This window comes from Panicum hallii, chromosome 5 (genome assembly GCF_002211085.1).
Source record: "Panicum hallii strain FIL2 chromosome 5, PHallii_v3.1, whole genome shotgun sequence".
NCBI classification, from domain to species: domain Eukaryota; kingdom Viridiplantae; phylum Streptophyta; class Magnoliopsida; order Poales; family Poaceae; genus Panicum; species Panicum hallii.
The window spans coordinates 6012104-6023785 of record NC_038046.1 but is presented as its reverse complement, the minus strand read 5'-3'; the positions used below and the strand labels follow the sequence as shown (position 1 = coordinate 6023785).

Below are 11682 nucleotides of genomic sequence, written 5' to 3'. Positions count from 1 at the left end.
GTACAATGTCTACGTTTTCCAAACTCCGCTGCTTTGACTGAAAACTAAAACGTGTCTTGTAATAATCTCTCCTCCGTGGGAGCTAATGATGTTTTGTACATTTTTGTAATATAACTGCCTGTGGTGTAAGATATTTTAGCATTGTATCTCTGGACTCACCTTCGTGTGAGGTACCTTGTTGGATCCGCGTTCGGTGGTTTATCGGGACGTTACCCGACAGACCAATAGTTTTATACCGTTTGAAGTACGAGGTAGCCCTTCGGTGAAGACTCGCGTACTTGAGCCGGTATAATTCAGGTTGGTTCTGCCACATTTTTCAAGCAAGCGTCACACTAAAGCTCAGTGCAAACCAAGCCTGACCATGATACAACGGCCAATCTCAAGCAGAAGTCACAGTCCAAACAAGTTGGGTGCACTTGTTTTGTGTCTGGACCAAATTTGCGCATTTGAAGACAAAAAAAAACACAAACAAACCAAAATATCCATGGCTTGCCAACTTGCACAAGAAATACTCAACTTCTAAATGCGCGCAAAAATGATTACCTGTTGACAAGTATGCTCACCGAATACCACCATTAAATATAGTGTACCAGTCTTCCATGCAAGCCACTGGAATCCCACTTATCATCAATTGACTCCACCTAGTTAGAGATTTCTGCATGCTACCTGCTAGTACTGACTGGTCTGGCAAAAATTAGTTTGAATGAAGACAGAAATTTGTAAGAATTGGAAAATAACATCCAGTTAAAATGGATCAACTGACGTAGAACTCTGCTTATATACAACAATTACCTTTCACATCATTGAACAGAATGCAAGTTAGCATATTTCATTTTTCGTAGAACATCTCCACTTTTTTTGTAGTTCTTAAACATCAAAATGAAGAAATACAGCATTGAGATTTTCAATCTCAGTATAGCCTCAGAAACCACATCTTCTGATGCATCTGGTAAAGAAAGGGTGTCGTAGAGCTTCACGTGCTTTAAGGCGCTCATTAGGATCATACCGAAGAAGTCCTTGAAGAAGATCTATTAGATCTCCAGCAGAATGATCAACATGTTGCATCACAAGATTCTGCATGGGTTGAATGATTAGAACATTTCAAAAGGCATACCATCATGCCAGTAGAGCAAAGAAAAAAATTTGGGACGAGTAACAGATGAACTACATCAGAAAGCAGAGTACCTGCAGACGAGGCAATTTCCAGACTGCCTTCATGCTCTCTCGTGAGGCCGCCCCCTCTGGCCAGTCCAACCTTACTCCGCGCTTGAAGTATTTTTCAGCACGTCGACTGTAAAATAGCATTAATCAATGTGAGTAGCTAATCGGGGTAAGAATTAAAATGGAACTCATCAGCTGCCTCATCTTAGAAGTACATCATCTAAGATTATTAAAAAATTAGTAAAATACATTAAAAGGATAGCAAAGGACTGGTAGACATACTCAGCTCTGACAATCATATGCTTTGGCAAGGGTCCTAAGACCCTCTCCATCATAGCCAAATGCTCCAAATTTTCATGAGTTTGAAAGAGAGCTTCGCCCTAGTATTATCATGCAAAACCAAAAATGCAAGAGGAACTTATCAAGACAAACACCACAAAGTAGCAACAGCTATGGATAAAAGATTAACCAAGTACTCAGATTCGAAGAGGTTTAGGAAACTAACCGAACAGAGCTCAACTAAAATACAACCCACGCTCCACAAGTCGCATGGATAGTTCCACCCAAGACCTAAAAAGGAAAGTAGCACAGATCAAAATACAAACAAAGCAATTCGTGGCATTTAGAAAATAAGGTGAATTGCCCATTTTGCATGGATTGGTGAAGAGGCGTTCATTATACCAAGGATAACTTCGGGTGCACGATAATGTCTTGTCGACACCACATAATTGTGGTCTTGGTGCTCAAATGCAGTACTCCCAAAATCAATAAGCTTGATTGCACTAGATTTTGGAAGGTTCTTGAAGAAAGAACCATCCTTGGGTGGTCGTATAAAAACCTTCATTGCAAACAAAAGGAATTCAGAAAGAGAAATGTATCCATGCACAAATGAAATTATGTTATCAACAATTCCATCCACATTAGAATCTGATGAACTCCTAATTTTGCAATTTCACAATCCCTTTTACTCATTATCAGTGACACAGGTGGACCCCACATGGCATTGGCACACAGCGGGACATAAGGAGTCGCATAAGAAATTCTATGGCAAAAAAAAAATTCTGAAAAATAACCTTAATCGACAAATGTCATACAGAAACACACGTGACAATTTAGGAGTTCAGTAACAACCTTATAATCAGGCACCCTAATAGACTCCGCTGAAACAAGGAGAATGTTCTCTGGCTTCAGATCCGTGTGAATAAGTCGCAAGTCATGCATAACTGCAGAGGTAAAACAAACATCAGCTGCTTCTAAAGGGAAGAATCAAGCACATCAGAACTAGCAAATCCAGCTTGACAAGATCATGCCAAACAAACTTATAGCAGTTTGGTAATTTAATGGTATCGATGGAAATTCAAAAGACTTGATGATTGCATCAAATGCAGCAAAAGTAGACTGAGTACTCACATGCAACAGACTCTAATATTTGTCTGGCAAATTCACGAACAAGGTCGATCGGAAATGAACGGTAGCTATTCTTTCGCAGAAAGTCATATAAGCTTGGCCCGAGCTTTTCAAATACCTGAAGAGATCATTAATCCGATATCATAACCTGAACATCAAAAACAAGAAAAGGATAGGCTTCTTGATGCATATGTACTTACTATACATATATGATTACGATAGTCAAACCAATTCCGTATTTGCACACAACTGCAGGCATAGAACCATCGATGCAAATCCATCAACTCACAAAAAGGGTCAATAAGTGAAATAAGGGAGGAAGATTTCTTACCGGCTGCCAGTAAAATCATGCTTTCCAAGTCTCTGAAGCACGTCAATTTCTATCATAGCAGCCTCTCGGTATTTCTGGAGGGAGCGCACAATCTTGATAGCCACTGCTTCTTGGTTTTCCAAGTCCCAGCACTCCAAAACTTGTCCAAATGTCCCTGTTACACACAAAATGAAAAGATAAGTATAGCATAGAAACAATGAAAGCACCGAGACTGAGAACATAAAACATCATGCCTCCTCATCCAGTACAATTCAAACAGAAACTAAACATTCAAACTAAGAACCAGATCACTACAGAACAGAAAATGGATTGAAGTAGATCAAACGAAGCACACTAACCTTCACCCATCTTGCTAAGTATCCTATCTGCAAGACCAGGAGAGCAGCGTTAGTAACTATTATAAAATAACATACAAAACAGAACCAAAAATATAAAGAACTGCTAGAACAGATGCAAGGATCAAACAGTTGTCAACAAAATCTAGAGGCTAAGACAAATACAGAATATCAAGCCTGTTTAGAGCAAATAATAAAAGCACTTTCTTAGGTTTTAGTTGACAGCATTTGATGAATGTGTTACTTGAACTTTTTTATTCAATGATATGTGGTTCTCCTGCGTATTCGAGAAAAACAAAAAGAAAGAGAATGTGTTACTTGAAACTGAAAAATGAACCAATGATCGGTAGATGAAACATGAATCTACATTCAACTAGTGATTAATTCATGAAGCATGAAGCTATGTAGAGCCAGAACACAGAGATGAAAACTCCATGGACAAGACTGCAACTTTCAGCAACAGATAACATCTGAATGAAATTTCATCTAAACAAGCTATAGGTCAGAGATTCAAACCAAAAACAAGCAACCAGTGCAAGGAGCGTAAATGAAATATCATTGAGTTGTGGAAATATACATCTTGGTGTGAGATTCTCCCCAACTGCAAAAACATAGTGCCCATCCTTGTCATCAGGCCTCCATGGAGGTGAAAGATTCCGTGGAGGTCCGGTGTAATAAATTGGTGGCGGCGGCAGAAAAGCAGTCGCAAAATTACCATTGATTAGTTCCTGCCCACAATATAGCATTGGAATTGCCTACAAAAATATCAAGCCATTTAAACTTCTTATTGACAGCAGACAACTAAAATTGACCACAATGGTACAGAAAAAACTGAAGCCTGGCCTCTTGTATTTTGTGTAATGTTTAGAAACCAGTCATATGAGTTGATGCTATCTGAAGTAGCAATTGATTTCGTTAAATAGCCACTGATTGAAAGCTTGCATATTCCCACAGAATTTAATGTGGAATTATAGATTGGTGCAACAATAGTGAAGCTCTCCAGATTTAATAACTGTTTTATGTCTATAGCCTTTACTTGAAAAATTCACCCTGCAACACTTCCGCATTCTATAAAAAAGGGCCGTTATCAACTCCAAAGTGATATTAGAAGGCTCCAAAAGCCAGAACAACGTAACGCCTAGGTCATAAAATTTTCCCTTATTTCTCGAAATAGCTCTTATCACGAGCGACCTGCTCCCACCAAATACACAACTAATTGGCCAAATCCCTATGATGATCCGCAACAACCGCACCACAAATCTTCAATTCTTCGAGCTACATGCCCTGATCGAACATATGGACTCCAAATCTAGTGAAAACTGCGCCTAGATCTGGCCAAAACTACCACCGCAACCCCACGCCCAGTAACCGAAGGAGGCGGCAACACAGCGCGAGTACGATACCTTGGGGGGCTGGAACACCGTGGGCGCGACATCCCAGGCGAGCCGGGGCCGCTTGCGCGGCCGCTTGTCGGCGCCCTGGTGCGGGTACTCGGCGAGCCACTGCGCCTCCATTGCCGGCTTCGGAACCCTAACTGGTCACTCCATCCGCGGGTCCAGTCCGGCGGCGATTTTCAGGGTGGAACAACTGCGCGATTCGGGATGGGGACGCCGAATCGGAGCTCAATTTGGGGGGAACTTGGAGGAGGAAACGAAGCGGTTGCAGCAGAGGAGGGGGGAGGGGAAGCTCGAGGAGGTGGTGGTGGTCTGGTTGCGCTCGCGTCCCGTCCGAGGAACCCTGGTTTGGTCTGACCCCCGCGGGAGAGGCGACGCTAACTATGGTTAGTTCATTTTTAGTTCGTTTACATATCAGCCCCTGAGTTTACGTCGTATTTGATTTCCCTAACTGATCCGACGCGTTTTCCGTGTGGACTGGGCGGGCGCAAACCTTGTGCCTATCTTGCGGGGCTTTTATGAAAAAGAGCCTTTGCGAATTCCCGTCAAATTTCAGACCTGGGGGCTGGGGCCTGTCCTCCGCGGTTGGTGGGAAACGGTTTCAACTTCCAGCCGTACCTCTGCAACTGCTTCGTTGGGCATCCTCTTCCTCTCTCGCCTTCTTCCAATTTCAGCGTTCCTCGCAGATGGGTGTCATGGAGGCATGCGCTGGATAACTCATGGATATCATAACTGCCTCATGGGCAAATTGATATTCTAAGCACGCCTTCGTCAGGTTCTCTTTTTGGGGTTGCCTTGCTTGAGAGAGCTCACCGTATTCTGATCGAATCCATTCTGCTCTGCAGATTGTGAATTGCAGGTTTCAGATCACTGCAATCTCCAGGCCGGGGGAAAGCGGATTCTTAGATCGCAGATTGAATGGACTTTTGAAACGGTTTTGGCCTTTTGGGTGCAGGCATCAGATGCAGAGCAAGGATCTGTTCAATCGCCTGGTGCTTGGACCTTGGAGGCAGAAGCCACCTTCGTCCTGCAGGTTGGCAAGTGACAAAGCTCGTGGAATCGTGGCCTTGGTGCATTGTTTGGTGCTGGTCGTTGAGAAAGAGGAGACCAGGCCACGATCCATTGCTGGTACAGTTTTTTTAGCTAACTAAAGTCCAACTTCCTTTGCCGAAAGAGGATAAAATGGATCAGCCGATTCAACTTAGCATTACCTGACTCGTAACTTCAAGCACAACCATCCATCTCAATCCAAAATCTCCGATCGTCTGTGATCCAAACCCTCCTCCGATTTTGCATATATGGACAGTGCCTGCTCTCAAACCAACCAAGACAGCAGCAAGTTCCTATCGAGAACAAGACGACAGATCAATATGACCGCTTTATCTAATATCTCGGGTGAATACGTGAAAAAGTGTTGCTTAGCTCAGTTAAATGGAATAAGGAAGAGAAAGTGTAGTGTGATAAGGGAAGATGCAAGTCAATTTTTAGGTTTTCAAGCAAGGGCGGGATCGTCAACAAACCTTAGCTATTCGTTGGATCCTTGGAGCAGCTTTCAAACGATGTATAAGCTACAGGATAAGCTTAGAGAAATGTTCATTTGCTGAGATACTGGATGCTTACCGAAAGAGGGGAATTTCACGTAAGAGAAGGAAGAATCTTCATGGACTGGCTTCCACCAATCGGAGTTTCGTGCATTTCAGATGGTGGTAAAGTGATACCAAATAAGAAGCTCTTCCTCATTCAGTCAATCATATAGAAATTACCTTTTGCTGTCCAACTAGCAATTACATTTTGCTGTCCAACTACTTGCAAGTGATATACCCGTCCTTAGGGCACTACAGGAAGTCAATCATATAGAAAGAAAATAGTAATCCTGGTGAGTCCGCACAAGGCCTCAGTTTTCCTACTCCAACTCCTGTTCCAGGTGATCCTGGTGAAGGAAAGAACACAGGGTAACTAGCAATTACCTTTTGCTGTCCAACTACTTGCAAGTGATATATAGGGCACTACCCGTCCTTAGGGCACTACAAAAGTCAGAAATATTTGATCCTGATCCTTTTTTCATCTTCATATAGAAAGAAAATAGGCCTGATCTTCACCTACTTTCTCCAAATCAAGTGCTAATTGATGCATTCATGCGAAGTTTGGCCACGGGGTATCGTCTTGCGAGCGTTCGATTCGCAGGACCGGAAGAACGGAGCTGCCAAATTCATGACCTGCGGAGGCGCCATGCCGTCGAAGGAAAAACGCGGCATGGCGCGGGCGGCAGCACCGTTGCAAGCTGGCATCTGGCAACGGCAAGTTTCGCCCGGTGCGCGGCGTTAGGCATCGATGTGTCTGAGTCTCTGAGAACCCGGTGTTCTCTCCTTTTCCTAAAGGTCAGCTAGTTAGGCCATCCCGAGGCTGAGAACTTGCTTTCTGCGAATAAACACTTCTTTTTCCTGCAGGATTTTTGAGCTGCTGTTCGTGCTGCTAGAAGCTAAAAAAAAGGAGCGCCGAACTTTGCCACCATGAGAAGCTGACAGCGATGCCTCATGCCTGTTACGCCGCCGCATCGAGCGCGAGAGGCAGCATGCGATTGCACGAAGCGTCAGAGCCCATCACCGGTCATTACGGATCGCAGGAAATGCGAGCGGGGCTCACTGGAAATGCCCAAAAAATTGAAGTATTTTCATGGATACTCCAATAACAGCCATCTAATCTCAGCGAGAGCAAGTATATTGGAACCGTCTAATAGACGATCTCATAAACGATCTCATGCAGTGACACATCATCCTAAAACGATTGAACAAATAATCTCTACAATATATTATCGTTTTATTGTCTCATAGTATATCGTATCCCTCAATTTGTGGAATGTAAAAAGGGAATATTATGAGTAGTATAACAACAGCTCGTACAATGATGAGTAAGGGTCTCATAATCCTTAATCTTAGTCTACAACCATCTCGTTCTCTCTCCTCCGTATCATCAAAAATTATACATAAATCTGTATTAAACAAGCTATGAGACCGTTGACACGTAACATTGCCCCTCACTCGCCGATCTGCGGTATACAAGCGGGTTCGCCAGTGGTGGTTCGTGACCTGCCGAGGCCAGTTCTGCCACGCTGGGACTACGGGCCGCCAAGAATTTCACATTACGCATGCCTCTTCCTACAATCCTGCCGACCAGATGAGTTCATAATTCAGACGGCCCGAGGGCGGGCCCTCGAGTCGGGGGAAGCGAGCGCTCCACATGCACTGCTGAACCGCGCGCCCGGCCGAGACGTTGCCGCAATGCGGCGTGCTCGCAGCATCCACGAAAAGGACTTCGCCCAGTTGGTCACACTCGGCTGAATCGCATCGCACAAGACGCGCGCGCCGCCGGTTCTGCTCCATCCCCGTGGGTCCATGACCGCCGCTGCCCGGAGTCTGGACGGACGCCTCCACCAGCACACGAGCGGCGCGGCGGCCGTTCCGAGGGCAACAGCGTTCCGGGCAAAATCAAAGCGACCGAGGCCGTGGCCGCGTTCCTGCTCGCGGAGGCGCAACGCGGCTTCGCCATTTGCCGGCGAGCACGCGTACGCTGCCGCCGTACGGGCACTGCCTGCGGGTGAGGGGACACTGTCGAGTGTCAGGCACGAGCTATTCCAGACTTCCAACACCTCAAAGTGTCAGACTGAGGCCATGCCCCTTGCTTCAGCCTTCAGCAGAATGCGCATTTGAAGAGGACTGGATGTCTGTATCGTGTCGTGGTACTGAAGAGGACGATGTCTGAAGGCTGTGGCCTGTGGGTTACTCCATTCTAGCCTGAATGCCGAATGCTATGGCTACTGAATTACAGATGGCTTCAGCAGAACGCTGAATGCACATTTGAAAAGCCCGCTCGCAGGCTGGTTGCGTGTATGCACAAACAGGACGATGTCTGAAGGCTGTGCGTTACTCCATTCTGACCTGAGACACTGAAGCTGAAGATTTTTTTTATTTACTTCTAGATCAAGGAGAAGGCAAGTACACGTTGATATAGAGAAGAAGCATCGATTCATCGAGGAACTCAACGCCAGCAAAGGACAGGACACCGGACTCGATCGGAACACCGCCACCTCCTTCTGCACCTAACTGAACGGCCCGAGAATCAACGAACCGGAGCCGGAGGAGCGCGTGCACGCACCAGCCGCTACTACCACACGCACGCCACCGGGCGCGTTCATCCCCTACGCGCCGTACTTGTAGCTCCCGATGTCCTCGGAGATCATCTCCAGGTCCCTGGAGGCGACGGCCATGGACATGGCCCGCCGGTGGCGCCCCGCCTGCCTGGCCGCCTGCAGCTCGGGGGCGTCCGCCGCCGCGGGCTTCCGCTGCTCGACGCCGCCCTCGGCCACGGCCGCCGGCACGTCCTCCAGGGCGAAGTTCTCCGGGAGCACGAACACGCTCTGCGACGCCCGCCGCTGGTGCCTGCCCGCCCTCTGCGACATCTCTGCAGCTTGCTCAAACGACGACAAGGCCCGGCCTCGTGCGGCTGTTCTCGCTAGCAGGCAGAGGAAAGAGAGCTCGAGCTACCTGATTGTGAGCTAAGCTGAGGAAGAACTGGCCGCTATATATAGCCTGCCCGGCGCATGCTCGAGACTGGAACGAAGGAAAATGTTTTTTCCACGATCAGCTGAGCATCTCGCCAGTACGAAATTTGTACAGTAATCTGTACGCTCACGCCGCCGGCCTATGCGTATACGTATCTGACATCCTGACGGTTTCTGCTTCCCGAGGGCGCTGACTTGCGAAAGATGCATGTGCAGACGTGCGTTCGCATGGCCATGCCACATATCGTCAGGGATTGGGTCCCTCATCGCGAGAGGAGATGGCGTCTTTGCGTGCTCATCTGGCGCCTCATCAGGTTCTACATCAGTGTGCGACCTCTCTGCAGCTGGCCCCTGGCTGCTGGGCCTGCACGCTGCGATCAACTTGGCACGAACTGTCTGCTGGCCTGCCCGGCGAGCGCAGGGGCGTACGAATTTCCTGCTCGTCTACGATGTCTCCAGGAAGCTTCCTGCTTGGTAAACAAATGGTATTCGCGAAGCGTATGTACCGGAATCTTAGGACCGGGCTCGCCAATTTTATTAGGCTAGTGCTGCACTCATGATCCATTCTGGCGTTGTTAACTGAGGCCCACGTGCAAACCGAAAGAAGGAATCCGCCAACGAAACCAATCACGGAGGAAGAGCAATCACCAGTTCGTATAATATGCCGGTACGGATCGAACTCCTGCCCTAACGGTTTCTTATTGGAAGTTCCTTTTTCTGATAATACACTAGCTCGATATATCGTCTATTCCATATTTTCAGTACTTGCAAATCTGCAATTATTTTTTGAAGGAACGGCACACGACGTGTTCGTTTCTACTGTTATAGCAAAAAAAATACAAAGACTATTTCCCTATAAGACCATAATCAGGTAAAACAAAGACAAATTAAAGAAAATCAACTAACAACCAGCATATTCGATTAGGACATCGACACCGTACCACACAGACAACCTTAGAAGGTTGGATTGGGGCGGCGCACCACCTAAACCACTTCACGTCGCCATCGCTCGAGCACCAGAAATGCACCACCATCACCAGGGCGAAAGCCCTCACAGGATAAACCATTATCATCGTCAGCGCCGTCGTTGCCAACGATGTCCCACATCGGATTAGCCACTGTTATACAGGGTTAGCCACCGTGATCCACTGCAAGTTGTGTAGCTACCAAGCCATCGAGTCCGCTTACGCCTCCTCACGAAGTTGCCATACACAGGACCAACACCCGCCGTGCAGGGCTGACCGCCGTAGGTCGCTGCAAGCTATCAAATCGATACCCTAATAGCTGACTCTGGCCATCCATCTGCTGCACAACGTCCACCAATATCTGATAGAACACTTTTGGAGTCCAAGCCACCAATCGCCTCATCCAAGAAGCAGAAATGTCGCACGATCACTTTGGAAAGGCACCTCCATCGGCCTCCTACCACACTGGTCTCTGCCAACTTCGTGGTCACCTCAGGCGCACGGTCCGGCCAAACCATCACCCTCAAGCGCCAAGTAGAGGTCCTGCCCTCCCAACACAGCGGCAACGTCCACTGCTTGACCACCATCTGCCACCGCATACACATGCCCCTCAAGTCCATGACCTGGTGTTCTCCGACTGTACCACCTGGCCCCTTACATCAAGGTTGGGGTCTAGCACCGGCACGGCCGATGCTATACATGGCCACTCGTCATCAAACCAACCAGTGAAGGCTCCAGCGCACTGCAGAGAAAGGGAACTCCAAAGGCGGCATCTTTAAGAAGAATATGACGCTAAGCTGCGGCAACGCCGCCGCCCGAGAAGGGCAAGGTTTCCACCTGGAGAATCCACCATGGAAGCGAGGAGGGTGCCTTGACAACGTCCTCAGCAGGAATATGGTGCCCAAGGCGTCGCCGTTGTCGGCTCAGCGTATCGCCGAGAAGCATTTCTCCCGGCACTCACCTGCCCGCAGCCGCCACAAGCCCATTTCACTACCAACCATGGCCACCACCACCACCAACCTCGCATCCTGGACCGCCTATCGCCGCCGCCACGCGGGCATCGCTGAGCGACCTGCATGCCCCGCACTCACGTCCCACTGCTGCCACGCGACCACCTCCACACCCCGCACGCGGCCTCCGCTCCCTGCAAGCTCCACACCTGCCTTACCGCGGCCGCCGCCGGGAGCGCATGGCCAGCCCAGCCACGCTGGCGCGAGGCCGGTAGGCCGCCTCCCTGGTCAACCCTGCCGCATCGGCGTCCGCAGACACCGCACACCCTCTCGCGCTGCCAAACCGCCTCCACTTTCTGCACCGTCACACCGCCTCCGCCTGCAGCCACTACTCATTGCGCTGGTCAAGCCGGAGCCGCCGCCACTCGCCCATCGCCGGGCGTCGATCTCGCGTCGTGCCTTCGCCCCCGCACTTGGGAGCAGCAACCGCCGGCGGATTATACCGCGGGGACACCGGATCCACACTCGCCGACGTCGGATCCGGCCTTCCTTGCTGGCACCGCCACGAGCCGTGCTTTTCC

At 48.5% G+C, this 11682-nt stretch overlaps 2 protein-coding genes across 3 annotated transcripts; both read right to left on the bottom strand.

Moving 5' to 3' along the window:
- Positions 1–544: 544 nt before the first annotated feature.
- On the bottom strand, positions 545–4976 carry LOC112891539 (serine/threonine-protein kinase AFC1-like). 2 transcript variants are annotated; one of them, XR_003228570.1, is made up of 13 exons: positions 4638–4976; positions 3812–3989; positions 3238–3264; positions 2900–3053; positions 2769–2817; positions 2572–2686; positions 2293–2384; positions 1843–1999; positions 1667–1731; positions 1444–1541; positions 1186–1291; positions 793–1074; positions 545–684 (listed from the first exon to the last, which is right to left on the bottom strand). XR_003228570.1 is itself a non-coding variant. In XM_025958428.1 (12 exons), exons 1-12 carry the CDS (start codon positions 4746–4748, stop codon positions 922–924), a joined length of 1305 nt encoding a protein of 434 aa, XP_025814213.1. In that variant the 5' UTR covers positions 4749–4976; the 3' UTR covers positions 735–921. The 2 variants fall into 2 exon arrangements, 1 of the variants encoding a protein (XP_025814213.1); XM_025958428.1 differs by lacking the exon at positions 545–684 and having other exon boundaries at positions 735–1074.
- Positions 4977–8572: 3596 nt separating this feature from the next.
- Positions 8573–9193, bottom strand: LOC112895167. Its single transcript, XM_025963072.1, has one exon. The coding sequence runs from the start codon at positions 9082–9084 to the stop codon at positions 8824–8826; it is 261 nt and encodes an 86-aa protein (XP_025818857.1). The 5' UTR covers positions 9085–9193; the 3' UTR covers positions 8573–8823.
- Between the last annotated feature and the right edge of the window lie 2489 nt (positions 9194–11682).